Source organism: Amblyomma maculatum, chromosome 1, assembly GCF_055883805.1.
Source record: "Amblyomma maculatum isolate TAMU_Amacu chromosome 1, ASM5588380v1, whole genome shotgun sequence".
Lineage (NCBI taxonomy): Eukaryota > Metazoa > Arthropoda > Arachnida > Ixodida > Ixodidae > Amblyomma > Amblyomma maculatum.
Genome location: NC_139344.1, coordinates 141027912 through 141054871, shown reverse-complemented (window position 1 = coordinate 141054871; position 26960 = coordinate 141027912). Strand labels below are relative to the sequence as shown.

Here is a 26960-nt window from a genome sequence, read left to right as displayed (position 1 = left end):
TGACTTTCAACACATTTATTCTTGCAAAAGCAATTTCACATGAAAGACATTTTTGAGCTCTATCTTGAAAAGGGCTACAAAAGCTACTGAAATGCTTAGGATCATAAAGTGGGTGGACAGATCGGTAACATGCAAACAAAGAAAAAACAAAATACTCATGAACAACATGCCGTTAACAAAATGCAACTCCAGACTAGTGAAAACTGACTAAAGTCAACTTCCGGGAATGTGAAATAATGCCACCTTAAGAACAATGTGTACGCTCTAAAACTTCAAAGTTAAAGATCTAAAAAACATGAAGGTTACAGACTTGGAGCGTATACAGTAACATCATTTAAGTGAACAAGTTAAAATCCCAAAAAAAAGGTATTGCCATCACATCTCACTCGTAATTTGCTTTGCATATTCTCCACGCATCACTCTTGATCGAGAGAGCATTTTCTGGAGGACTGTGAAGTTTTCAATTATATGCACACTGAGGTTGTTCATTATATTTGTTTAAAAAAATTAAACCTAAGTAGTGTAGCCTGGGGAGGCTCCCCCTGAAACATTAGATACGATAGAACTCGCCAGGAATACCAGCAACCTAAATTCAACTTCTACCAAGTGCAGATAGCCATGCCATTAGAAGATGCAGGAAATTTTTTTCCTTCCTTTCTTTACTGCTGGCTGCTACTAAAACAGTGATGACATGCAATGGTAGGAGTCATGAATATTAACATGTGCCGAATATGCATGATGGTATAGCAAACTAGGCTCTCTGTTATAGATTTCTGGTAAGCTTGCATACTTTCGGGAAACTAAAAATCTATGACAGTCATCTTACAAGATGCACCTTTTTAGAAAACTAGAACAAGCTCTGTGCAAATGGTATGCCAACTCCATATCAATGTGGAGTTCACATTCAGCCTTGTATCTGATCACATCTCTCCTGCTAAACGGCGTTTGCCAACAGCTATGCTGCTCATGTCTTTCACGCTACAATAGCAACTGCTGTATGTAACACCACCACTGCAGTGCAAAACATAGATGTACCCTGCATTGCACAACCTTAAAACAATTTTGTCAGAACTGCGCAAGTGAGCAAAACATTAAAAACATTCTTGCTGTTTCACAACCAAAGGTCTGTGCAGCTCTACTTGCAGCTTATTCATATGTTCTGTTGGTCTTTATTTCGTGCTCATCTTTTTCTTCAGCTTAATGTAAAAAAGTTATGTGCAGCACAATGTGATTTCAAGGCCCAGCATAGATTATATGATCCAAGGGCAAGAAATGCATATATATTTTGGGGCAGTGTTTATAATAGGAGTAGCCCCATTCACTTAAACAGACACTGCTAATTTCTGCTCAAATAATGTCTTTCGTGCATTATTTTCTTGCTGAAACTCTCGGATAGGTTTTACATGGAAATTGTGAAAATATGATGGGAGTGGTGAGAAAGACAACTCAGAGCAATACATATTATTCAATAATTCAGAGATTCAAGGTGCACCACAGGATATAATTGGGTTTCCAAGTACATGAACACAATTCACAACAAATGTAAATAAAAAGGGGAGGAAGTCGACAAAATAAAGGTCAGCATGCAATCCTTGCAGTGACTAACATACTGCATCACTTGCATAACTGAGATGTGAAATAATAAATCTGGCTCCTTTTCAGGAAACCATACATTGCGAAGTTCCAAACTTAATATTATGTTTTTGCATTTTTTTAAAGAAATGTCTATATCACTAATGGCAAATATTTTGAATGAATAGATATGCCAATGGTGACACTTGAAATACGAGGACTGCGAGAACCGTGTCAGACACCAAATGTGGAAAAGTCCATTGCTTTGTGCAAGTCACCCCTTACAACACACTGCAAAGTAGGATGAAGTCAACAAAAGCAGTGCCAGAGAGCCAGTTTCCAATGTCTGCATTCCTTACGTTGATACAGAAACTAATATCCCATCTACTGCAAATTCGTGGCTAGCAATGCACAAGCTTCAAAAAGGCAATGCACAGGCTTTAGATTACCACAGCCATCTTCATGTGAAAGAAAATAAGGTAAATACTATGTGGACATAAGCTACTGTTGAAACTTTTAAAATTCTATGATATCTGGCCATTTGGACAAAAGGTGAACTTTGGACCGGAGGGAACAAGCAGGTGATCCCGAAGCAACATGGATTAATTCTTCTCAAAACTTCCTGTTGAAGGCTCTTCTTCGATGACTTCCTCAACAAGCCGTAGAGGATGTGAGTCACTGTCTTCCCAAAATTTCTTGACGACCTGCTGGTGCAATAAAAACAAAGAATTTAAAAGGGCAACAGCAGCAAGCATGCTGAGCATGTGCAACTGGCTGGAGCCTGAGTGCAATCAACTGCACGATAGGGTAAACAGTCACAAACAAACCAACAAGCAAGTCTTGCAAAAATTCGCTCGCCTGAGAACATACAAGCTGCCCACATTACCCGTTACAGGTTAAAGTATAGACAGATCAGAGCAAATTTTGGTTGCACATTTTCTTGTTAATGATGCATAAGGCTTTGCTACTGCTGTCCATGGATCATGTTGCGGTATTCACCTACAACTACTAAATAATTTATAACTGAATTTTTTTCCCCTTTTTTTGCTTTGGTTTTTTAACAGCCACACAATGTCTATAACATCAAACCTGCATAAAGGTCATTCGAGGGATGTAAAAAAACTGGGATGTAATTGCTCCTTCATTGTTTAGATTCATTACAACGCTAAAGCTAGCCAGCCTCAAGAGCTGGAATCACAAGCGAAAAAGCAACGATTATATTTCCGTTTTTTCATCCCTCATGCGTATATGAAACTTCTGCATCATAGCCATTGCTTGGCTGCTGAAAATGAAACAGGTAAAAAAAGGAAACCGATAATAAACCATTTAACGCTCGTAAGCAAATACTAAAATACTAAGAGATGTATTACAATCACCATCATTACAAGGAGTAAAACACGAAACTCTTTAAAAAAAAAAAGTAAAAGGTATGAATCCAGCATACTACAAGTGTCTTACCCTCCTAGCGACAATGAGGTGCTATGAATATGCACATACAATAACATGACACTCACATTCTGAACTTAACACCTTAGTGGACTTTGACAAGTCATACCCATCATAGGTCTATGGCCATTTTTGCATTACAGTAAAGTTCAGCTCGTCGTGTCATTTCTGGCTCATTCAGCGCAGTTTTTTTTTTCTTTAATTTTGCCAACAGATGGTGGCATGGGTGCTGATAGGAAAGGCTGTTCCCCCCACCCCCTAAACTTCAAGTTTCACTGCACATGCGAATGCAGTGACACATAGTAGTGATGCCTCAGACTGCAATGACAGCAATGAATATTCTGGTGTCGTTTGTTCTCCACATGATGGATACAACTATAGTGATCAACTTCTTGACAGTACATTAGAATCTGAAGATGGATGCTGCCTGAAGAGAGAGAGTAATGAGAAGCATGTCTGGAAGAAAACGCACACCTGGTGCAAGTGGCGTCAGAAATCCCTGCATTCAGTTTGCTGTTGTGACACATTTTGTGACAATTTAGAGCAGCGAGATTTGAATGTTTGTTGTCACAGTACATGCAGGAAGAAGCCCCCCTTTCTGTTTTAATTCACAATGTATGTGTTTGCAAGGAATATAAATGTACAAAATAAAGATTACTCTAACGAAGAAAGCTTTTATGGTATTTTTGTAGTTTTGATAAAGTGTATTACCAATTTATTGAAATAAAAAGAACGACCATTTTGGTAACCCCCCCCCCCCCCCCAAATCAGAAAAAAAATCTTATGGGTTAACAGTCTGACAAAACAAAATTTTACTTACGCTATGCTGGCTGTACCTACAAAGGCAATGTAAAGAAAGCAACTGTGGTAAAGCTGTATGCCCTTTGTTATGAAGCTATGTTCAAACGAACATAGTATCCTTTTATTGCAGCCACCATTGTCTTTACCATTAAGTTTTAATTTAAGCAAGTATGTACAGTATTTTGCGTTTTTGTCCTGAGAACTTCAAAAAATTTCCTCCTGCAACCACTGGCTTGTTTACAGAGAAACTGTGCACAGAGCTTCCATATTTCGATAGCGTGTATCACAGCAATTTTCACAACAATGCTTACATAGTTGAGCCGTGCATAATGCAAAAGCACCATCGTCTATGTTGAGATTGACATACGGAAACCGCCAAATGCCGTTTTCTCACTGAAGGAAGCGGTGGCGCCATCTCTTTTCTGCAATGGAAAGCGCCACAACAAGGCGCTGAGGGGAGCATTGCAAGGTGCATGGGCCCTTTCAATATGCTGTTGCTGCAGTTTCGTCTGCTTCAACTGAGACGCTTCGAACATTTGCACCCAACTTAATGAAAATAACATCAGAAGCAACTGGTTTAACGAGGCTTTACCAATAAAAAGGCACTGTTTCATCTCTTTTTCTGTCGGTGTATCCAATGCAGCTAATATCGTCTGCTTTCGTGGCTCTTTTCAAAGCATCGGAGGACGATATTGCGAAATCCTGAGCTGCGATTTCTAGATTATTTTATTATGTGGTCCGGTGCTTCTATGATGCTCTGACGTCATTGTTTCACTGTGCTACGGTGTGTGGAGCTGTGATATGCTGATTTACAGTGCAAAAGAAAAAGCGGTGCCAGTGGTGTGGCTAACTGAGAGATAGTGCTACTGCCGCCTTTCAGCTGGAAAACTGTTTGCACAGAGGATTGCGCTTTTACGTCATAAATGGCTCTACCAGGCAAGTATTGTTTTGAAACTTGCCACCACACAAAAGTTACCACAATATGAAAGCTCGATGCACGGTTTCACCGTAAACTAGTTAACAGTTGAAGCGGGAAAATTTTTTGAAGTCTTCACAATAAAAACAAAAAATACTGTATATTAAGATGTTTTTAGAAATGTTTTGTACATATCTTATTAGAGACAGCTTAAAGTGCTACCTGTGGCACCTGACCTGCACTTTTAGTCCTGAGGTTTTATGCACGCAGGCGTCCGTCCTTAGCTTGAATGCGACTCTGTGCCACTGATGCTCCACAATGTCTTTCTCACGGGCATCTAGAAAACTAATGCAAAGGCGCAGTGAAAGCCATAGGTAGATCTTCCAGCTTGTTGCCTGCTCGTCTGCACTTGCCTATGCCTGTAGAGGGTGTGGCAGATGAGCAAGCTGGAGCCCCTACCCATGGCTGTCACTACACCTGCGCAACAGTTTTCAAGGCGTCTGTGACAGGGGCTCTGCACAGCACCAGCAGCTTGGAGCTGTGTTCAAGCTGTAAGTGGATGGCAGTGCGCATAAACAAAACAACTGCACTGGCACAGTGAAATGGGCAGCCATGGAGATCTGTAAACATTTAGCACATTGCACTAGCTTTAAATTTTCTAATCTCCTTGCAACATTGCAAACAAAGTTTTCAATGCATGTGGGACAATTAGATGATGTAAAATGGCTCAAGGGTTCGCAAATAACTGTCGCCCTGGCTATGCTGTTGTGAATTAAATAGCAAATCATGACAGCACACATGACAATACCACATTATTTTATCAAAGCCTAAAAAGGTTTGTGATAAAAAAAAGATAAAAGAAAATGACATGCTGCAGATTCCTTAGGGTGGGCTGCTGCTCTGGAAGTACCCTTTCTGAACTGAACAGCAGAATTTTCTTCCTTTTCTTTTTATTTTTATGAGCTTTGTCACCAAGATGTCACCCCTGGTCTTTCTTATTTTTTGCTTGCTATTACTTTATTTTTTGAAGATGCAACCTACCATTTTTGGTTTTCAGGAGCATCCCACATTGATATTCCTATCTCTGAGTGGTTTCTCTCTCTCTCTCAAGCATGCACATGCTTGAGAGAGAGCTACAGCAGTGGCTGTCTGAGCTACTGAGCTGAGCTACAGCAGTGGCTGTCTAATATGTACAAAGCATTTTATGTAAGAGTACATATAATTTTTAGACATGCTTTCCAAGTTAAAAGGGCGCTTTCTTTGATATAGTACTCTCAGCAGCGCTCTGCATTAGGATATGGCTCAGAATGAAATGCAAGGCTGCACTTTGGCTGCAGTCAAATTTTAGGCGTGCCAATAAAATCAATGGCTGTCTGGAGGCTGCAGGTCTCCTTAGCAGGTGCAAAAGTGCAGCTTGCTAGCAGTGCATCACACTGAAGCAGTCATTGCTTGCAACCAACAAATGTCATACAGCAGAATATAGATTTGTAAAAGGCAGCTATAGGAGGTCCTTAAATGCACGAACCAGGATTGGGAACGTCTGGAGTAGAGGGACAGGTGACGCCTCTGCCAGTGCTTTCGCATCACTCAATTCACCATAGTTTTTACTCATGCCGCAAATGGTCACTCTGCTAACAAAATGTAGCCCTTGTCCATCTCACCTAGATAGCAAGGAACAATATGGGACAAAATATGCACCGCCTCCCCCAATTTTCCATGCCTATTGGGAGGGGGATGGGCACTGCTCTCCACCCCTTAGCACACCCCTATGCTTAGTGGTAAGGTGCATCATACCAGTACTGAAAAAGCATAACAACAAAAAATACATGCGCCCAATTTATGTTACAAAGCCCATGTTTCATTTCTGACACGCTCCTTGAAAAACATTATTAGCAATAATTTTATGAATGCGCAGAAGGCAAAGATTCCAGTTTACTATATTTCATCCTCCTCGATATCACACTAATCTTTCTAGCAAATATTTTTTTACATTACTGCAATAAAACACAGTTAACATCCCGACCCCACTTACCACAATAAAAGACATTCCATTAAAAGAATCACTGCACCTATGAAATGTTACTGAATGCAATTGTACTGTATAATACTTAAAGGTGCATTAAACAGCATTCTGTAAAATTTCATTGCCCCTTTTCAATTGTCTTCTAGGGTTCTGTGAATAAAAAGTTTGTCACAAACAACACAGTCATAAATTAAGCCCATGGCAGAAAAAAAAAAAAAAAAAAGATAATACTCCCGCACTCTTTGCTTTCACGGGCCTCAACTTCATCACTCTGCAGTGGCCAATGAAAATACTGTAATATGTGATGACATCCAAGGCAATCTCTACTAATGTTTTCAGCACTGAAGCCTGCCTTACATCAATTATTTCACCTATTTTGTTTGCTTTGACCTAAAAAGTCATATCTTATTCCAATGCCTCCCACCCCCTCCCCCCTTATGTAATACTCCTCGTAGGGGTCTTTAAGGGTCAATAAATGATGATGATGATGAGACATAACGTAAATAATATTTTTGTAAAAACCGCAACACAGCTGTGGTCGAGAAAACAGCTGGGGCATGCGGGCTGTGTTCAAAAGACCACACCGCATATTACTAAGGTGATGGAAGCCGCCACGCAATTGCCTGAAAGACACTTCACGCGTTGGCAGACTCCTCCTAACCTCTACAGTGAATTAAGAAATAAAAGAATTAACAAAAAAGTTGGCCACGCAGGACAATAATTTGAAGGTTATAAGAATGAGAGAGTGTAGATCGAGTTTCCACCACAAAAAGACAAGCTCAAAATTCTCTTTAGTACAGCCTTAAATGAGAAGGCAAGAAAAGCTATTCTCTCTGAAAGCACGCATGCATATGCATGCAGGTGTACACATGCAGAAAAAAAAAAACAATTAGCACCCACAACAGGCCACAATGCAAGTTCACACTTCAAGAAGCACAGCATAATGTGCTATCATATCATACTTCAAAGAGCACTGCACAATGTGCTTTCATATAACACTTGCCCTATTAGTACAGCAATTTCCTCAACTACAGAAAGTAAAAAGCCCCAGAACAGCGCCTGTTTAAGCTTCATTTGGAACCATCTTTAAATATTCCCCAGGATAAGTTTATACATTTCTTATATATTTTTGACCTGGCTGCAATTCAGTTCTTTTTTTTATTCACAGCAGGATATTTTAATTTACCACATCTGCATCAACCTTTCTGCCATATAATTTACAAGCATTGCAATATGAAACTGATAGCAGCAAATATAAAAAAAAATGCACCAAAGAAGTTCAATATTCTTCAGGCTACTTATATCTTGAAAACTAACACTGCATACAATTAGTTCTTCATTTAGAACAAGTTTATATGTGGAGACAAATGAAAGAACATAAAAAATAGAAAAACTGTGTCTTATACTAACAATTTTTTAACAAGCTACTTTAATGCCCTGTACTCTCTTCAGATATGCAATACATCTGAGCATATGTCATTGAGTATTTCTCCAATGCAGCTTCCATGTCAGAAGCACAACAGTGTCCACACAGCATTTTGCAAGCTAGTCTAACGCAGTAGATAGACCAAGGTTCTCGTACACGTGGCCCACCAACTCCAAAAATTTCAGTCCCTGTTCCAAAAGCCATGCCAAGGCTGTTATCTTCTAGTTGACATTTTTTACTTCTGAGAATAACTGGCTTTGATATTAACTTCTGTACTGTTTCAGTAGCTTTCTCTGAGCAATCTGGAAGCGGAGACAGTCCAGTGTTTCAGGTTAGCGGGAGTATGTTCCACTCTTCTTTTCTATGAAAAATGAAAGAGTGCCCTGGGAGCGACACATTTTGTTTCAATTTTATTTATTCGACAAATATTTATTTTTATCTTCTTAATGATTTTATTTATTGTTTCTACAGTTATCTTTTGCTATCCTCTGGCTCCTGGCTCGTGAGAGATGAAATTTTATGTGGCATGCATAGCAATAAAAGTTTAAGACCCCTGGGATAGACCATTCAGACAATAGCTGTGTTTATGAAAATTGGTTTCAGTAAACACACTGACAGCAATGAAAATGAAACAATTTTGTAATTCATAAGCAGCAGGGAATATCCCTGCAACTGAGCCTGGAATGATAATGACTTCATTTGTTGAATGTTTCCACACACTCTCATGAGGAAGCTATGCTATCTTCATAACCAATTTGAATGAACAAAACCCTGCCTGACCAATTATGCTTATGCTGTAAAATTACTGCACTATCAATTACACTACAAATTAAGATAAGAGGAACATTCCTGTATGCTTCTATAGTTTTGGAGGCTGCTGGTTACTTTAATGGGGTGCAAATAAAAGAAGACATTAAAATTATTTGAAAAATCAAAGGGCATTACGCTTCAGCTAGCATACAGATATGCCTAAATAATATTTTAAATCAGGTTTGCAGGGCACAAGCCTCATGAGAATAATGTGTGCCATTGGTTAATTATACCGGCGTTGATCTCACAATGCAAACTCTCTTCTGTAGTTGACTATTCAATAGGCAGTGTTTTTCTTGGTTCCAGGATATCTTATCTTTAAAGGCGTGGACTGTTTTAAATGTAACCCTGTTATGAATAAACCATAGCTGTCAGTGCGCGCTTGTTCTGTGTACGTGGTTTCTGCTTTCTTGCGTGTCTGTATAGCGTAGCGCGAAAATTCTTGAAATGTTAAACCAACTAGCCCCCATCGCTGCTTTGCTCATATCTTTAAAGAATGGGAAATGTCCCAAACCGGTTGAATACTGCCTTAACAATTTTGTTATTAGTAGTGGTCGAAGCTGAGGAACAGGTGATGCCAGCTGAATTATCAATGGATGAGCTTTTTAGTATCCTACGCAACTTCAGCAAATGCACACGTTCAAAAGCACCTGTAAACAAAAAAAATTCCAAGGACAATTACGACACTCCCTAATGTGAAACCTGAGTGCAGCTATTAAAGCATTCTTGCAATATACTGAGGCAAAGAATTTGAGAGAAGATTGTATGCAAGTATGTGCAGTTACAAAGCACTCTTTATTTTTTGCCCGAGCCAAAGAGAATTTCTCACAAGAAGAGCAAGAAGGGCCAGGAGTTCGCTCCTAACTCTTCCTTCTTTTCTTCTGCGAAATTCTCTTTGGCTCGTGCCTATGTTTCGCCCAGTTACACCGGCAATGGCACCAACGGCGGTGCGGCTCAACTGCTAAATGGGCGCAGAACAGCTGCACTCTAAAACAGGTTATCACTGTGTTTCAAGCACCACATTTAAGAGAGCCGAGTGCAAATGCTGGAGAAAACTTAAACAAATTTCAACAGCAAGAAGCATTGCCATGTGATTAGGAGCCAGTTAATACATTCTTGTTTGAACTTCCAGCTGAACAAGGCAGGCTTCTTTTGAGTATGTTCCATTCCTTCCTCTGGCAGCTCACAATGGTATCTTAATCCTTGCACAAGCTGTAAAGATATAGTTCCTGTAAACTTTATGATGCAGCTTCGATGGCAGGAAGTTAGCCTTCTTTTTTTTAAACATGCAACCATCTTACAGAAGAAGTTTTAAAAAATGCTAGGGTATCATCTTGTGAAATAAAAACAGTGTTCTATGCAGCTAGATTTTTTAATCTAATGAAAATATTGCAGTGGCACTGCAGAACGACTGTTTCTCATTGTTATGGAACTGTAATACATAAAAAAAAAAAAAAGCTAATTTTGGCTCTGTAGCAAAGCATGGTTTGAATGTTGATGCATACGCTGGTATTAAGGCAAGCGTGACTCTGACTTTCTTCTATTGTATTCCAGTATAACTGCTTTGTCCTCTCAACTTTTTAAAACATACACTATTAGTAATAATCTTTTTTTTTGCCATCCTATAGATGGCTAGACAAGTGTGGGAAGCAAACTTTTCACTGGTTATATTTCAGTTTAATATATGTCTTTATGAAACAGAACTGCTCAAAAATTTCTAAATAGAATAACTGAAAAATACCTCATTGCCTGCATGGAAAAAGGCTCGTCTGTGAAAGAGTTCCAATGAAAATTACAGATGACCTAAACTGAATTGGCCTCCTTTGTACGCTCTATTGTGCATGCAAAAATTAAATAAACAGAATGTTGACAACAAACGCTGCTAAATTCTCCGACGTACAACTCAGTAACAGAGATGAAAGCACAAAACTGACATACTACAGGTTCCCTCCAACTGTCAATAAACTGCAGCTGAAGAAGGGGAAATCTGGCTTGTTGTTGTGGTTTGTGGGTGTTGTGGTTTGTGGTTTGTGGGTGTTGTGGTTTGTGGTTTGTGGGGTTGAACGTCCAAAAGCAAATCAAGCTATGAGAGACACTGTAGTGGAGGAATCCGGAAATTTCGACCACCTGGGGTTCTTTAACGTGCACTGACATCGCACAGCACACGGGCGCCTTGCTTTTCGCCTCCTTCGAAAAGCAGCCACCAAGGCAGAGATGGAATCTGGCTTGTAAGGCAAGAAACAAATGTATATACACATATATGTGGAGAATTTTTCTTTCCAAGCCTTTGAAAATACTTACATTCGACTGACATATACTGACTGCTACTGGCTACCCAAGAGCTGCTGTTAAACTTTTCGCATGCATGCTCAAAGCCATGTTACCTAGTGTTTTATCATGCTATCATATCATAAATTGCCCAAGTACATAAATACAAGAAACAAAAGTTGTTAAGTTTCAACCATAACTTTCATGCCAAAAGCTAGAATTCACCTCGGTGATTCACAGCTGCAACCAGCCTACTCGCACAGTGGATAGTCACAACTCAGAGTCCATGGTAATGCACCTGACCGGAACCACTAAGGTGTTGCCCAAGATAAACACAGGAGGTGGCCGGGGCAAAGGAGGGAAATGCAAAGAAGCCATAAAATATGAATGTTGATAAAGTAAAGGAGGGCATGAACATATAACTGAAAATGGCACACAATATCCGAACCTTTAATTCACAGGTATCTGTGAACAAATGTCTAAATTAAAGCACGGAATTAGCATCCTCATAGCAATGTACTAAAATCCAAATGGAACAAAGACATTTTTGGTATACGTTGCACTGTGAGCTACTGTAATAAACATAATCAGCAACATTCAGGACTAGTCAGAAGCCAACATGACCCTTCTCATGAGCATCACGAGCTCCATCATTTGCATTTTGCAACACATTCACAATATAAAGAAATCAAGTTATTCTAGAGTATTTGAGCAGTGTACCAAGAAGTAACAAAAAAAAAAAGAGGTATCATTTGACCATGCATTTTCCAGGTTTCAGGGAAAATGCTTGTGCATAACTGCAGTCTAAAACACACAATGCACACTGTGACGAGCATAATGCTTCAAACTCAGCACCATCGGCACTATCATATTTTGTCTCTGCTTTACAGCACAATGTGAGAGCACAATCCACCTTTTGCGCGAATTTTCTACGCATGCGCGAAGTCGTAGCGGCGACCGATGGAAACACATTGGACGGCGTCGACGGCGTTTCTCGGAGCCGCCAGTGCACGGGGGCTGGTGGCATCGGACGGCGCGGTGGCCGTCACAGGCTTGGCAAAGCGATGCCAACCACATCTGCCGCGTACGGTTGCCACTCTCTAAGCGTGCCAAGATGCAAGACGCGGTTTTTCAGGTTTCCTTCGGCGAGCCGCGACCAATAACTATGTGAAGCTTGAATTAGGGCCACCAAGCGTTAAGATGTGAATGGCCGACCTTAGCAACCGACTGCATACTCTCGACTGTGCGAAAAACACTTCATTACAGGTATGTATGCATCTAAAGGAAATGTGCATGATGAAAAGTATCTACCGAAGTTTGCACCATGCAAGCCTGTAACCCACCAGTGATAGCCGCAATGTGCATTTGTTCGGCGCGTCTGATGGCGATGTATTTTGTCGTTTGTTTTCTTGATGTGCGAAGGGGCCGGGTAGCACAGATATCACAGGTGGCTGTGTGAGCAAGACCGAAATATTTAGCATGTTTTATCGCGACTGCCGCCTGACTAAAAAGAAAAAAAATTTTGGGCGTTTGTTGCAATGCACCGCCGTTCGTGAGCCGAGTGGTTGAGCTGGTCATGAGGCTCGCGAACGGCAGTGCATTAAAACGCTGTATTTTTTTTCTTGTTAGTGAGGTGGCAGTCACGATAAAACATACTAAATATTACGGCCTAGCGCACACAGCCACCTGTGATATCTAAGCTACCTAGCCCTTTCGCACATAAAGAAAAGAAACGACAAAATACATTGCCTTCCGGCCCCGGCGCAACTAAAGCAATCACGCACCGAAGAAATCCTCATTGCAGCTATCACTGGTGCGTTACAGCCTGGGTGAAAACTCCAGTAGGTACTTTTCATCATGCATATCTCGTTTAGATGCATACATACCTGTAGTATCTCTGTTTTTGCCACTCGGAGCATATGACGCACTGCACGACGCACAGTTTTTTTTCTTTTTAATTAAAGGCTCGCCTTCGTGCACGCCAAAGCATCCGGATTTTGTTCCTTTGGTGTACGCAATCAGATGCACTTCGTTAGGGAGCTTGATAATCGTAGTCTTTGTCCAACCGTTTGCAACGGCAAGGAAACCGCCCGGCACAAGGGTTCATGCTCGTTCACTTGCAGAGTGGATCACTCTGGACGTAGAACAGGGTTGGTTCCTGACCGAGATGCGCATCCGATATGTAGGAGATGCACATGTGTCACCAAGTTGTTGATTCCGCAGAAATCGCGGGGAGGCAGAAAGGAACGTTGTGGATCCTTTCACAACAGAATGACCATTCTCTGTGCAGCGAGAACCTTTTCACCACTGCGACCACATCCATTCTGACTCCTGAGGGCCGAAACCGGCTACAGCGCTGAATCATCTGTTGCCATAAAAATGCCGCGCGTTTCCTGCAGGTGTGCATTCCGGCAGGGACAATGCCCTTTTCAGTGGGTGTGTATATGTGCCTCTCTGCTGAGCTTCGTAGATGAAATACCACAGCTGCACGCTTGTAGATGACGCGGGGAGGAAGTGACGCCCATTGCACCATGCCGGCGCCACGGTGCCCGCATTGTGCTCGGTAACTGAAGACACCCCGCGCATATGTGCCGCTCGAAGTCACAGGAGACGATTCCACCTAGCTCTGCAGCATCAACAAACCCCTGGCTGCTTTGCCCTTTGAGATCCCTCTCCCTCTCTCTCTCTCTGCCCCCGCGCTCTCCTGTCTGCCGAAAACCTGCACACTGAGAGTGTCTCATTCTGTCACGTTGAACACGGCCCGCGCTACACGCTCTTACAATACGAAGATAGCATATGTGTACGTGCGTTATGAGTGGATTGTGAAAACGCTCTACATTCCCCCATACTGCGTGAACATGATATACTGCAATCACTGTCACTACTTTCCGCCCCGAGGCCAAAAAAGGGGGAAGCTTTCGCTTTCTACCTGCGTTGGCGTGGCCATTTCGTATGGTGCACTCTCGCGTCGTCTGCTACACTGCCGTCCAATGTGTTTCTCACCCGCTCCCGCATGATGGCGCCACATCCTCCCGCAAAAAGCGGACTGGCTCAATGGAAGCAAAGACTGCTCTCAGCTACTCAGGGTAGAGACACTGTGCCCCTAAATCCTGAAAATATGAATTACACAGTTAGGAGGCTACCTTTTTTGCTGGCTGCCACGTGTGCCAAGTGCTTCCTTTTTAATTAAAGATGGTGGTTCTAAATTGAACATTTACAAGGTCCCATGATATGAAGAATGATTGATTTCATTAGTTAAATTTACAGATCTGAAAAAAAGAAGAAAAAAAAACTCAGATTTTTCTTCCTTTACATGCAGAGTGGAATTATAACTCCACACAATACCAGATTTGGAAGAGTATGGCCAACTAGAAACATGTGCCTACCACAAGTTAAATCTGCATAAACCAGCTCTACATGCGTTGCATGTATCCTGCGTACCTGTAGTTCTCTCGATAACAGGCACTGCTACTGCGGCAAGTTAATGGACCCGCTAATCCCCTAAATCTGTGCCGTGGACATGATTGTGGACCCCTGCTCCTCTGTTCCGTTGAGCGGCGGTGATGGAGCTCCACCCAACGGAGGACGGACCAGTAAGTGCGACTATGCTTCCATCACGTGACCATATAGGGTAATGTAATACCCCTTCAATAATGCTTCTGAGGTTGTAATAAATAAATAAATATGTCACAGCTTGCGTGAAGCTGCGAGCAAGAGAGCAAATCGCGCAGCTGCAAGAGGGGTCGCGGTGGCACAAGTTACGAGTCCGTTTGTAGACGGCAATGCGCGAGCACGAAGCAAAAAAAAAAAAAAAAAATTGTGTGCCTGTCTAGTACCTTGAAAAGCACCTGTTGCCAACTGACAACACATTGGAAAAATCAGTTGTTCCAATTAAGCATGACCTCAGAGAGAACTTGCGGGACAGCATCTTTTTTTCTTCTTTTTTTTTTTCATAACCAACACGCGCAGCACACGACTTACACCGCTCACACAGGCAGAGATAGCCACCACTGCCACTGTCTTTTTTTTTTTTTTCTCTTCACGCAAAAAAAAAAAATTACACTGACGTAGAGTCTTGTGGGAGCAGCAAGGCTCTGCCAGAACTGATTTGCCGGTGTCCCGCACCTCTTTCTGCTTGAGCACTGCGCCGCTCTTTTCCCCGCTATCACCGACACAATGAATACTAAATATGTATCATATCACACATGCTAGACAGGGTACTCAGAGTGCTTTTCCTCACTTCCCAGTTTGTCACCAAGGAACGAAATCCTGCCTGCTAGGATGCAGGCCGTCACTAGTACCCTAGTGCTGGGGATAAGAATGTTGTTGTATGTATAAACTGCGGAAAAAACGGATGGTTTGAAAACCATGTGGAGGATTTCAGTAATTCACAAGGCTGGCAAAAGTGCCACCAACTCTTCCTGTCACACAAAGCAATAGTAAGATCAGCCGAGGTTACGATCATGCGGTCACCAGTTAGCTATGAGAAAGGAAAAGGAAAACGGGTCTTCATTTCAAGGTGCACAAGTCGCACCCGAGCCTGGCATTTCTTCCACCTCAATACAGCTGTGTGAAACACTGATTGAAACTCAGCTGTGTTGACTGCACTAACAATTTCTATGCCCTGCTTTCTGTAGAGGCAAGTACCAAGCTGTTTAAGACAGCCACTACGAAGTTTATCTGTAATAAGGGAGTAATTACACATTAACATCCACCCAAGCGCAGCCACACGGCTACAAATCAATGAAGTTTATCTGTGTGCTACTAATTCTGCAGACCAAATCCAATAATGCTAGCTGCTGTCTTCTTTGACCAAGCATGGCAACGTCCAATTAGTGGCATAGTATGGATGGCTCTATTCACAGGGCATCCCCACATATTCGCACTGCACCACAATGTGTTGCCAAAAAAAAGAAAAAGTAATTTCAAGCTCAGGAAATAGGACCAGTATAAACTGTCAAAAGCAGAGTTGGTGTGTATCACAATAGCTTCAACTAAAATTCGTCATAACACAAATTTTTTTTTCCCCTTTTTTTTTTTCCCCCGAAATGAGAAAACTGCCATGCCTGCAGATAAAACAGTGCCCCCTCAGTGACCATGGCACTGGGAGGCCATGACATGGCGGTACTGTCTACTTCAACATGGCAAGCCTGACTCACAATCCCTACAGTACTGATGCCATCGGCACGCTACTAGCCAGGCCTTGTCATTGCACTAATTGGCCTGGCAAGTGAGCTGCAAACTAACATCCACATCAGTGCATATGCTCACAACATCTGCGTCTGGGCTTCTGGTCCAACGTGCCCACAACTATGTGCGAGATTGCAACGAGCCAACATCGACGTACACACGGCGTCAAGGTTTGCTTTTAGCGCCAGAAAAGCGTGCAGTGATTGCATTTATGGGAAAATGTGTCGGCCACTACCCGATTACTCTTCATGGAGTAATGATACCGCATGTCTCCAATCACAGATTCTTGAAGTAATTATTGACTGCAGACTATCCTGGTCGAAACATATTAATATGGTGAAGAAAAGGGCAATAAATTTTTGTCATGTTCTTTGTTTCATAGCAGGCATCAAATGGAGTCTAACTGAGCACTCCTTACTACGGCTTTATGAGACTCTGTTTGTTGGCTACATCCGGTACAGTCTCCCAGTACTCTCTAATATGAGCATTTCCTGCTTGCGGACTGCAGACAGCGTGCAAGCGCAGGCACTGAAGATATGCCTTGGACTGCCCAGATGCACCTCTAACAAAGGAACAATTGAAGAGGCACATGCTCGCCCAATATCCATACACTTGTCACACGAACCACTTCGTGCATATTTATGTGCACTTACACGACGCCGTTATCACCCACTAAGCAAGATTCTGGATGAGTGGCCAGATTGCAGTTTTACAAGTGCACTCCGCTGCCATCAGTCGCAAGTACCGACAGAATATGCCCTCCCATATCGTCCCGCCCAACCACCATGGGTAATGGATAACCTTCAGAGAACCTACGTGTTCTCAGGATACTGAAGAAATCATTGATGCCACTTACTGGGCTAAAACAACTTACTCTGGTGCACATCTGGTCAGAATATCATAATTATGTTCATGTATACACTGAGAGATCTGTGGAGAAATTTCAAGTTTCCCTTAGTTATCAACCCAACCAGACAGGCAAATCTGTCGAAATGTTTAGCTCTCAATGATCCTTTTTCTTCTCCCCTTCCCCTTCCCAGTGCAGAGTAGAAGGAATATTCATCCTTCCTGCCAACATCTCTGCCTTTCCTTTCAATAAACCGATCTATCTACCTTGTCAAAGAAAAATTGTGGTTGCTACTGATGATGCTAACTGCACAGTCTGTAGGGTATCCATGTAACCCATTTCCATTGGCAAGCACGTGAACACCCCCAAGGCAATAAGCACAAACCCTTCCTTGAGCAGAAGAGGGCGCTCCTGTAACTACTCTCATTTCGGGATGCCACTGCAATGCTGGGGCTAGATCCAACGACACTTCCATTCGGGAAACTGGTTCCTTTCGCCCCTCTTAATTGGTTGCCTGTCATCACATCCGGCGTGACCCAAAACTTCCGGAAATGGCTCCGCATTTTTCGCCTATGTCACGGGGCGTGGCCACCACTCCGAAAGAAGGAACTGTTAGCCGGCTAGCGCAGGAGCCTCGACGAGTTGGTTCACTTTGAGAGGGAACTGCTCTGAGCTTGCTGTGACGCCTCATGGCCGTACTTAAGAGACTGCGCGCGCTGCAGCTGTTTGAGTACGATCGTGGTATATATATATATATATATATATATATATATATATATATATATATATATTTGCTGCGCTTTACAGTTTTAGTAAACTGACGTGGCAAAAAAAAAAAAAATCACGAAACGACGCTTTCTACATGTCTGAGGAGGTTTTGCGGCGACACTTTAGGCTGACGAATTAAGACACTAGGGCAGACTGTATGTTTTATATATTTATTGCCAGGATTTAACAGATCTAAAAATACATCGCAGAAAAAAAATAACCCGTCAACTCCTCTGAGTATGGCTAAGACTGTGTGCCGATCGCAAAGAGAAGTGGGGACAAAGGGGAAGGCAAGGCTGCCGTCAAAAATGAAGATGCTCTATGCGCTTTGATCGCAACTTTGCAATCGGGAGCTCTTGGTCAACAGCAGTGCGACCATTTGAATCCCGCAGAGGTAGAGACAATAATTTGCGTCCGTAAGTGTACAGGCAGGGTTTTCCCCACTTTCTACATCAGTGAAAAGGGAGCAGATGGTGGCTGACTGTCATCGGCTGCGTCCTACATTGACAACTATTCGCGGAAAGTTTGCACACACTGACGATGCTTGAGCTGCCGATAAGGCTAAAGATGCTGCACCCCTACATAGGCAGGCAGACACGCCGGTGCTGTGCCCGTATCAAGCAGCTTGCTCTTACTCGCAATGGCGGCAGCAACTCCTCGGTCATAGAGCTAGCGTGATTCGAACTGCATCACTATGGGCGTTATAGACCTCATTCTTAGGATATCTGCCATTCTGTGTGAAAGACAGAACTTACAAAACTTGACTGCAAACGAGGAAGCAGTCGACGCCGCGCGCGTGCGACACCACCTAGCATTGAAAAAGGTACTAATGAGCCAAGAAAATTGCTCGACAGTTGTTAACAGAAAGTTTCCAACAATATTTTCGTCTGTTATTCACTAGTTTGCACTACTATGTAATTATTAGATTTATTTCTTGCTTAACACCACTTCGATATAAGGATTTGGTCCCAGAAATAGCCACATGCTCATGGCGGACACGCCTACGATTTGGCGCCATTGCTGATTGGCCGCTGCCTTTCCCATCCTCCCCACGAGGTGGCACCCACTGTCTTGCTAACGTCAAGTTGACATCGTCTTGAAAGAGAACGGTTCCAGAAAGGTATCTCCACTGGATGCGGCCCCTTGAGTGGCAAACTAGCGACTCTCACAGGGTGAGAAAAAGGGGGCAAACCCTGCTCCTGCAGATAGAGAGTGACTGCTACTCCGAACAGTAATACAGTTGAGGCATTAAGCGAGCCGATTGAGTTGGAAGAAGTCTCTCTCCATCGACTGCTGGGAAACAGTTCCCTGCCAGCCGCACCCATTGTGATTTTCAAAACTCCAGTAAGAGCCCTGCTACTCACATAGGGAGAGGAGAGGCGGCAAACACTGCTTGCTTACAGTAATAAAGTCAAGGCATTAACCCTTTCGCTGTCACAAACGTACAGGTACATTTTCGCGCTTCAATCCCCCAGTGTCCCCCATGTACCGGTATGTTCGCTTTCATACATTCAAAACTTCTGGTGCTGCTGGCATGCTTGGACAGGCTGTGCCATCTGTCAAATCTTTCTACAAGTTCGTATTTTCGCGCCGCATTGTGTTGGTACGTATATACTGAAGAGTATGGAGCCTACCCCCGCCACCTTCTTTGCTGGGGGGTGCGGTCGCTCCGCACCCATTTGCAGAGCGTGCGTGCAGTTACGGGTTCAAGGGCTGTTCTACAATCTGCCGCAGGTTTGCAGGTTTTTATTTTTATTCTGTTGGCGTGTCTGTGACGACACGTCACGTTCAGGGGCTCGCGCCGTTGCCTCCCCAATAGGTCGACACACGACTCGATCTCTGCGTTCACTCTCTTTTGCTGCGCCCTTGCTTGCGGCTAGCAGCAGCAAAGGAGGTTGTTTTAACCTCTTTCCATCTCCCTCTGTCATCTTGATTTCACAACGTGCCATTTATCTCCGTTGTGCGGGTCCCCGAAAGTGCGCCCTCCATGCTCGCGGTTACTTTTGGATGGCTGAACGCGTGGGACCTTCGACTGCGGACTGGAGCGATGGCTCTTTTGAATATAAATACAAGTCAAGCTCAGATTCGGTCCCTCAAGAAGTATCGAGCAGTTTCTTTTTCTTATATTATCCTCATTTATCTACTTTATAATCAGGCTGATAATGATGATGATGTTAATTAACAACACCTGCAGAATGATGGAATGTGCATATTCCGTTGACTATGTTATTTGGATAGCAATCATAATCAAAAATAAATCGCTATGCTCGTTCCCTAATATGCCGTTCTCTGAAATTAAGCAAACACTGGGGGTGCGTCATGGCAAGAAATGCCAGACAGCGGAAGGGTTAAACGCGCCGACTGCGTGTGAAGAAGTCTCTCTCCATCGACTGCTGGGGAACCCAGTTCCTTGCCAGCCGCACCCAGAGTGACCTCCAAAACTCCAGTAAGAGCCCTGCCCTTACACCACCGAAGTGACAACCGTTTCCCACCAAACCAAAAAAAAACATTCAGCAGAGGCCTTTAAGACTGCTTACGTGCATTGATGCATAGCATTATATGCATCAAAGTCCCATGGTTGAAATGTTTTAGACACATATTGAAGTTCTTTCTGCTGTAGAATTGTATAAGGGCGCGTGTCTGCCTATTCACGTAGACTGCCATGCCAGAGAGCGTGCAAGCACAAGCACTGAAATTATGCCTTGGACTGCCCAGATGCACCTCTAACAAAGGCACAATTGAAGAGGCGCATGCTCGCCCAATATCCATACACTTGTCACACGAACCACTTCGTGTATATTTACGAGCACTTACACGACATTGTTTTCATCCCTGAGCAAGATTCTGGACGAGTGGCCGGACTGCAGTTTTACAAGTGCACTCCGCTGCCATCAGTCGCAAGTACCAACAGGATATGCCCTCCCATATCGTCCCGCCCAACCACCATGGGTGATGGGTAAACCTTTGGTGCACCTTCATGCTCCTGGGATACTAAAGAAATCAATAGTGTCACTTAGTGGTCTCAAACAACTTACTCTGGTGCACATCTGGTCAGAATATCCTAATTATATCCATATGTACACCGACGGATCTGTGGCAGCACAGGCATTCACTGCAGCTATGGTCATACCTGTGCAGAAAACGACTCTACATTTCCTTTTGGGACATACTTCTACGTCAACCGCTACTGAACTTGTAGCCATTCGGGAATCTATTCGCTACATATGTGGGGAACCCCCTCAAAAATGGTGTATATTCACGGACTCAGACTGCATTGCAAATTTGCAAAATGACCCCAGCTGCAGATGGGTCTCAAAGCATCCAGTTATGCATCGTGGATGCTTGGCTTGCTGTGTTTATCATACGGCTACTTAAGGGGAGATGTGGGTTGAAAAACGCATTTTTTTTTTTAAATGACTCATTTTTTTTGTTTTTCTTTGTGTTGTCAAGTTTGATATCTCTACTTTCATGAAATAAAAAATCAAAGTTCAATTTAAATGAAAATTGGGCTGAAATTGCATTTAGAGAGCACGCAGTGGCTGTTAAATGACCGAAAGTACATATCTCTGAGCGTCCCGCGGCCGGCATGGCGAGGTTGCTCGCCACTGCGGATCGCGTGAGGCTATCAGCCAAGCCGCATTCTCCCAATCACCACAGTTGCCCGGCGTCTACAGCGCAAGAAATAATTAAAAAAAGCATGCCTTTGCTAGAGTGTACTAGAACTTTTGAGTGGAACGAGCGGATACCGGTTCTACTGTTGGCCGCGGCGCTCAATCGGGTCGAAAGTTGCGGCGGCGCTGTCGTCGCCCACACTTGACGATTTGCCTGCTCCCGCTCTGCCAGCTGCACCTCGCCTCGACCCGTTTACACCGCATGGTTGTCATGGTCGGTGCGTTTATTTTTCCTTGTGGTTAGTGCCTGATCTGATTGGTGTTAAAAATTTCTTCTGATCTGCCCTTTGCGTGTGATGCCTCCAAAGCGATGGCTGAGTCACTGCTACACGCACAGGATGCAAGACTGGTTAGGCGCGGACTGAACAGGATCGTGAATTGTCCCTTTTCAAAGCCTCCACAGATGAAGAACGGCGACTGCTTTGGCAGAGACACCTGCGAAGGCTTGACAAGCCATTGGATGCAGACTGTGCAGTTTGCGAGCTGCATTTTGAGCCTTGTTTTGTGTTAAAGGATTATGTGCATATTGTGAACGGGGCTGAATTTCTAATACCTAGAGGATCGCACGTTTTTTTCCGATGCGGTGCAGACTATCTTGTTGAACTTGCCATTATATTTGAGTGTGAAAACGCTGACACAGAGGCCAGAAAGGAAACGCCAGCAAATGGTGGCTGCAGGAAAGGAGAATAATTAGCACCATCGCTCAGACTACTAATTCCCTTAATTCCCCAGGCGAAGTTGATCGCACTGCGATAGAAGACATGGAAAACCAAGTAGATTGATCACTGCATTGGCCTTGCCGACCTTCGAAACTTAGCGCTTTCATCCAAGTCTTGGGCACCGTGCGAATTTCCCAACTTTTCGCATTGGATGCGATGTACACTGCAAGGAGCTGTCATTAAATCTAACTGGATTTTATCTAGTAACAAGAATGCATTTTATTTTTTGTAAAAGGCGTCAACAAGTATCGTGACTATGCACGCAGAAAAGCACAGGAGCATTTAAAGTTGAGCCGAGTATCGAAAACCTGCGCTGCAAGACTATGCTGGGGAAGAGTGTGGGCGCACAGTACTTGAAAATAAAATGCGTTGGCTGCTTCCTCTCCATTTGCGTTTGGGCACTGCTTTCTTTTTTCTTCTAGCTTCTTTGCATTGGCTTTTCTTAAATTTTCTTTTGGGCGTTTGCCTCTACAGTTAAACCTCGATATAATGAAGTCATAAAAATAGGCATTTTACTTCGTTATAATGAAATTTTGTTGTATCGAAATTCCGTGCCTAGCATGCAGAAACATTACCTAAGCACTTGCCAGTTGTAAGGACTTCGTTTTTATTTCCCCTGAAAGTAATCCGTGAGCTCCTTTTGCGCCTGCTTAGCTATCAGAGGTGGCCTCGCGCTGCGTTCATAATTCCACAGGGATTGCATCGCTTCTTGCTGTCCTGTGAAATCCGCGCAGTACCGCGGTACGTCTATTGTGTCAAGCACTTCATGGTTACTTGGGGCTTCGCCGTCTTCGGCGTCTGTGTCACTGCCTGGGTCCTCCTGCAAAGGACCCAGGCAGTGACCCAGGTAGTGACAAAGCGAAGGAGAGTCATAGAAGAGAATCAATGAATAGAGCAGAAAGAAGTGTACAAGCAGCTGCTGCGGCAACGAACGCGGAAAACCAAAGCGGAGGAGAGTCAGAATCGGCAAACCGAGAGGCAAGCAGCGCACAAACAACTGTGGAAGCAGCGACCACGCGAGAACTGTGCACGAAAGGGATGACAAACGGGCGTGCACGGGGAGGAGTTTCTTTGGATCGTAGGAAAGGAGTGAGCAGAGCAGGAATGGGGGGGAGGGGGGGGGGGGGGGGTTACCATTTGTGACGAAGCAAAGACAGAGGTAGAGAAAAAAACAAAGCAGGAGGCGGGTGCGTGGATACTGTAGCGGCTTATCGCTTACCTCTTGCTTGTAGGAAGCGAGAGCTGCGCGTCCCAGGAGGCCTGTCTGCGTGAGTTACCCAAGTCTCGCGCACTGGCAATGCTTTCCCTTTGGCCAAATTTTTGTCCTCCCGGGTAAAATTTATTTGCCTGAAGATTTCGTTTTAATAAAATCACAGAAACATTTACTTCATTATAATGAGGTAAAATATACATGGTTTCCAATGGGCATTATGTGATGTATTCCTTGAAACTTTGTTATATCGAGGATTTCGTTATACTGAAGTTCGTTATACTGAGGTTTAACTGCATTATTTTATTTTATTTTCAATTGGTTTTGCCTGCGATAACCTCTAGTTCGGTGCGGGCTTTCTTAAACATTTATTTGTTTTTTGTATTGTTATTTTCAGAGTTTTAGAACAAAAGGGGCATTGCTGCTTTAAGACTGGGTAGGAGCGCTCCAAGTTCGCCTGAACTATAGACACGCATCTAGTCTATATGAAATGATTATTGGATACGTGAATCAGCAGTGCACTCCTTATAGGAGACGTGCTCTTAGGGAACCATAACTGTCACGTTTTTGCAAATAAGCTGCGCTAAACGACGCGAATTAACGAATGCGTACGCAGGCGATCGCAGCTCGCGTTGCAGAGCAAAACAGAAATCATTGCACGTTACTTGCGTTTATGTAATTACTTGTTACGACCACTGGCACAGGAACTGGTGTTTCGTACCAGAGTCTGCAAATTTGTAAGCCCCTGACACACCACTGTTCATTCCTTTGGACTTTTTACCCACTCAGAAGCAACGATTCATTTCGCACCGTATGAGTATGACCCAAATTTCCACGCATGCCGACTGCGCGATACGCGGCAGGGCGCAAGCAAACACGGAGGAGTGGTGAAGACTCGTTCCAGTGCGGCTGATTGCAACGTCACCTCCAAATTTCCACACAGGCCCCCCCCCGTGGTGGCTGGTCGCGCCACTCAAAAAGTTCTAGTACACTCTATCTTCGCCACGTTTTACCAGCGCTGCGACTGGCTTTTAAATCACGTGGTATGAATCGGGCATCGCCATTAGCTGTCGTGCGCACGCATGTGGCGAAGCCCACTTGCTGGCTCCATGCTAAGGAGAGGTGTGTTTCAGACTGACAATCGTTCGGCAACTTTACCTTCGTCATGGATGAAGCACAATCGAACCAGCGCAGTCATCGAGGAGTGAAATACCGTTCTTTTCACAAATGTAGAGGACGTCCAGTGACAACTCGACCTGCGGCAGTTAAGCCTAGCTGAACCGACACCGATCCAGGCAGCGGAAAGTCAGAGGCACTTCCGTCTCGTCTAATTCTCTCAAGCGGGGGCGAAAGGAGGAAAGAAAAAGCTGGGAGGAGGACTTCTCCCTCGCACTGACGGCGCCGCCGACTCCGCTGCGTGGCTTGCTTCGTCCTCGCGTGAACCGCTGCAACCGTTACGACTCCGCTCGTTTTGAATTAGAACCGTCGTCTGCGTAGCCTAGCGCTGCAAATTCTCTGCGTGTTGGCTTATAGGCCAAAGTCGCGATTTTTCGTCGCGGTTCTTTTACTCTGTGCATCTTATTCCTGCTGGCTCTTCGCCCTTGTTGAGACGAGTATTGTCTGCGTGCACCTCCAGTTCCGTGGACCCATCTCGTCTGATGATTGTGCTGGCCATTACAGTCGGTGATATCTGCTGTGTTTCGTGTTGTAGAACTTGTTACCTTCATGCACTGTGGAGAGACGTAAGTGCGTTTCGAAGAAGACGGTTCTTCCAGGAAGGGTAGTGTAAATTTTTAATCGTGCATTTTGGTTATGTATAGCACAGTGACATATGTGATTACTTGCATCAAATATCAACCACTAGGTAACTAGAACGCAGGTATTTGCTCATGTTTCTACATTGCTTTGATGGTATGGAATGCGTAGAATGAATATGTGCATCATTTATTTAATTTCATATCAACCGTACACATGCTGACAGAAGCAGTGCCGGCAAACTGGGTTCTTTTGTAGCGATAAAGCAAGCATGCAAGATTGCAATGTTAGCGCAGAACTCAGAACACTACTGTAAACTGTTGGCTATGTAAAGTGCGTGTGTGTGAGGGATACCTCTCGCATCTTTTCATTTTCTGTTTCACGTGCACTTAATAAAAAAGGGAAACGATATCTGCTGTTCTCTGTGCTATTTCTTGCTGCGGTCGGGTACGCTTGCTCGCGAGCACCTGCGCCCTCGAGAGCGCTATGCTTGTGGTTTTTCTTCCCATCACACTGTTCCTGCCGCGAGCCGGTCGCGCCGCAGCAGAACGATGATGCGGTAGAAAATCCACGGACAGAGTGTTTTCCCGGGCGCGTGCGCGCGACCCGCGCTGCTTGAAGCAACCTACTGACACTCCCTTCAGCGCACCGTTTATTTGGACCAGTCCGCTATACGGCCTCCCCCGTCAAGTCCATTTTTTACGCGCCCCCTCCCGCTATAATCCTATAATGGGGAGTTTGGCGCTAGCGTCTGTAATTCGTGGCCGCTGGGAGGTATAGGGAGTTTCACACCCCTGACCGATCTCTCTAGCGTTTCAGATGCCTCCGGGGAATTTGAAGCGGCGTTAGAGTATGTGAGTGCCTCGGAAAAAAAGATTGGGCATTTCTAAAGTGAGGAAAGAGCCTGCGATGAGGCGTCATCTGTCATTACCAACTTGACAGCACTGAACGTTCTTGCAAGCGACGCAATTCGCCCAACTTGCCAGTGTTCAGGACTTCCCGAACCGGCTGCAAAGCGTAGACTCTATTCGTTCCTTGAACTACTCTGCAAGAACTCTGCCTGCCCGCAAGGTGTCCTTTCCACAACATACTCATCATGGTGAGTTGCGGAGTACAGGGACGCGAGCTGAGATTATGACAGCAGGAGCTCGCGTGAAGGCTTCACCGTCAACGTCAAAGCTGCTGTAGCGGCCCCTTCTATAGGAATTGAATACGAGTAGCTAGTGAGATTTTACTCAATTATTGGACTCCACAAGCCAGTGCATCATAGCTTGGCACATCCAGAGAAATAAGGAAGAAACAAATGTCTTTGAAGCTGACTGCGGAAGCGAGAGCAAAGCACCGCACACTGAAGAAAAAAGCAAGTGTCGGAGTCCACTCGCAAGGGTCGTGAGGGAGCGACATATGCTGCAGGAAGTTTCTAGTACCAGTGGCTGCTTTATGGGCAATTTTCTTCTTTTCTTCCAAAGTCTGATAGGAATTGAAGCCCTATTTTTTAAATAAACATGCAATTTTAAATTCAAATGGGCTTTTCTCAA

At 43.9% G+C, this 26960-nt stretch overlaps 1 protein-coding gene across 10 annotated transcripts in view; it reads right to left on the bottom strand.

Annotated features, from left to right (window-relative positions):
- Window positions 1-26960, bottom strand: part of LOC146204174 (snake venom 5'-nucleotidase) — a 69217-nt gene continuing 42257 nt past the window's right edge. For 7 of the 10 annotated variants that reach the window (XM_084589126.1, XM_084589121.1, XM_084589123.1 and 4 more), the window contains one exon: window positions 1-2279. In XM_084589126.1, the coding sequence (XP_084445252.1) occupies window positions 2175-2279 (105 nt within the window). In that variant the 3' untranslated portion in view covers window positions 1-2174. Of the gene's footprint in view, window positions 2280-14405; window positions 14532-26960 lie in introns of all 10 variants that reach the window. The other 3 variants (XM_084589122.1, XM_084589124.1, XR_014703953.1) reach the window with 2 other exon arrangements.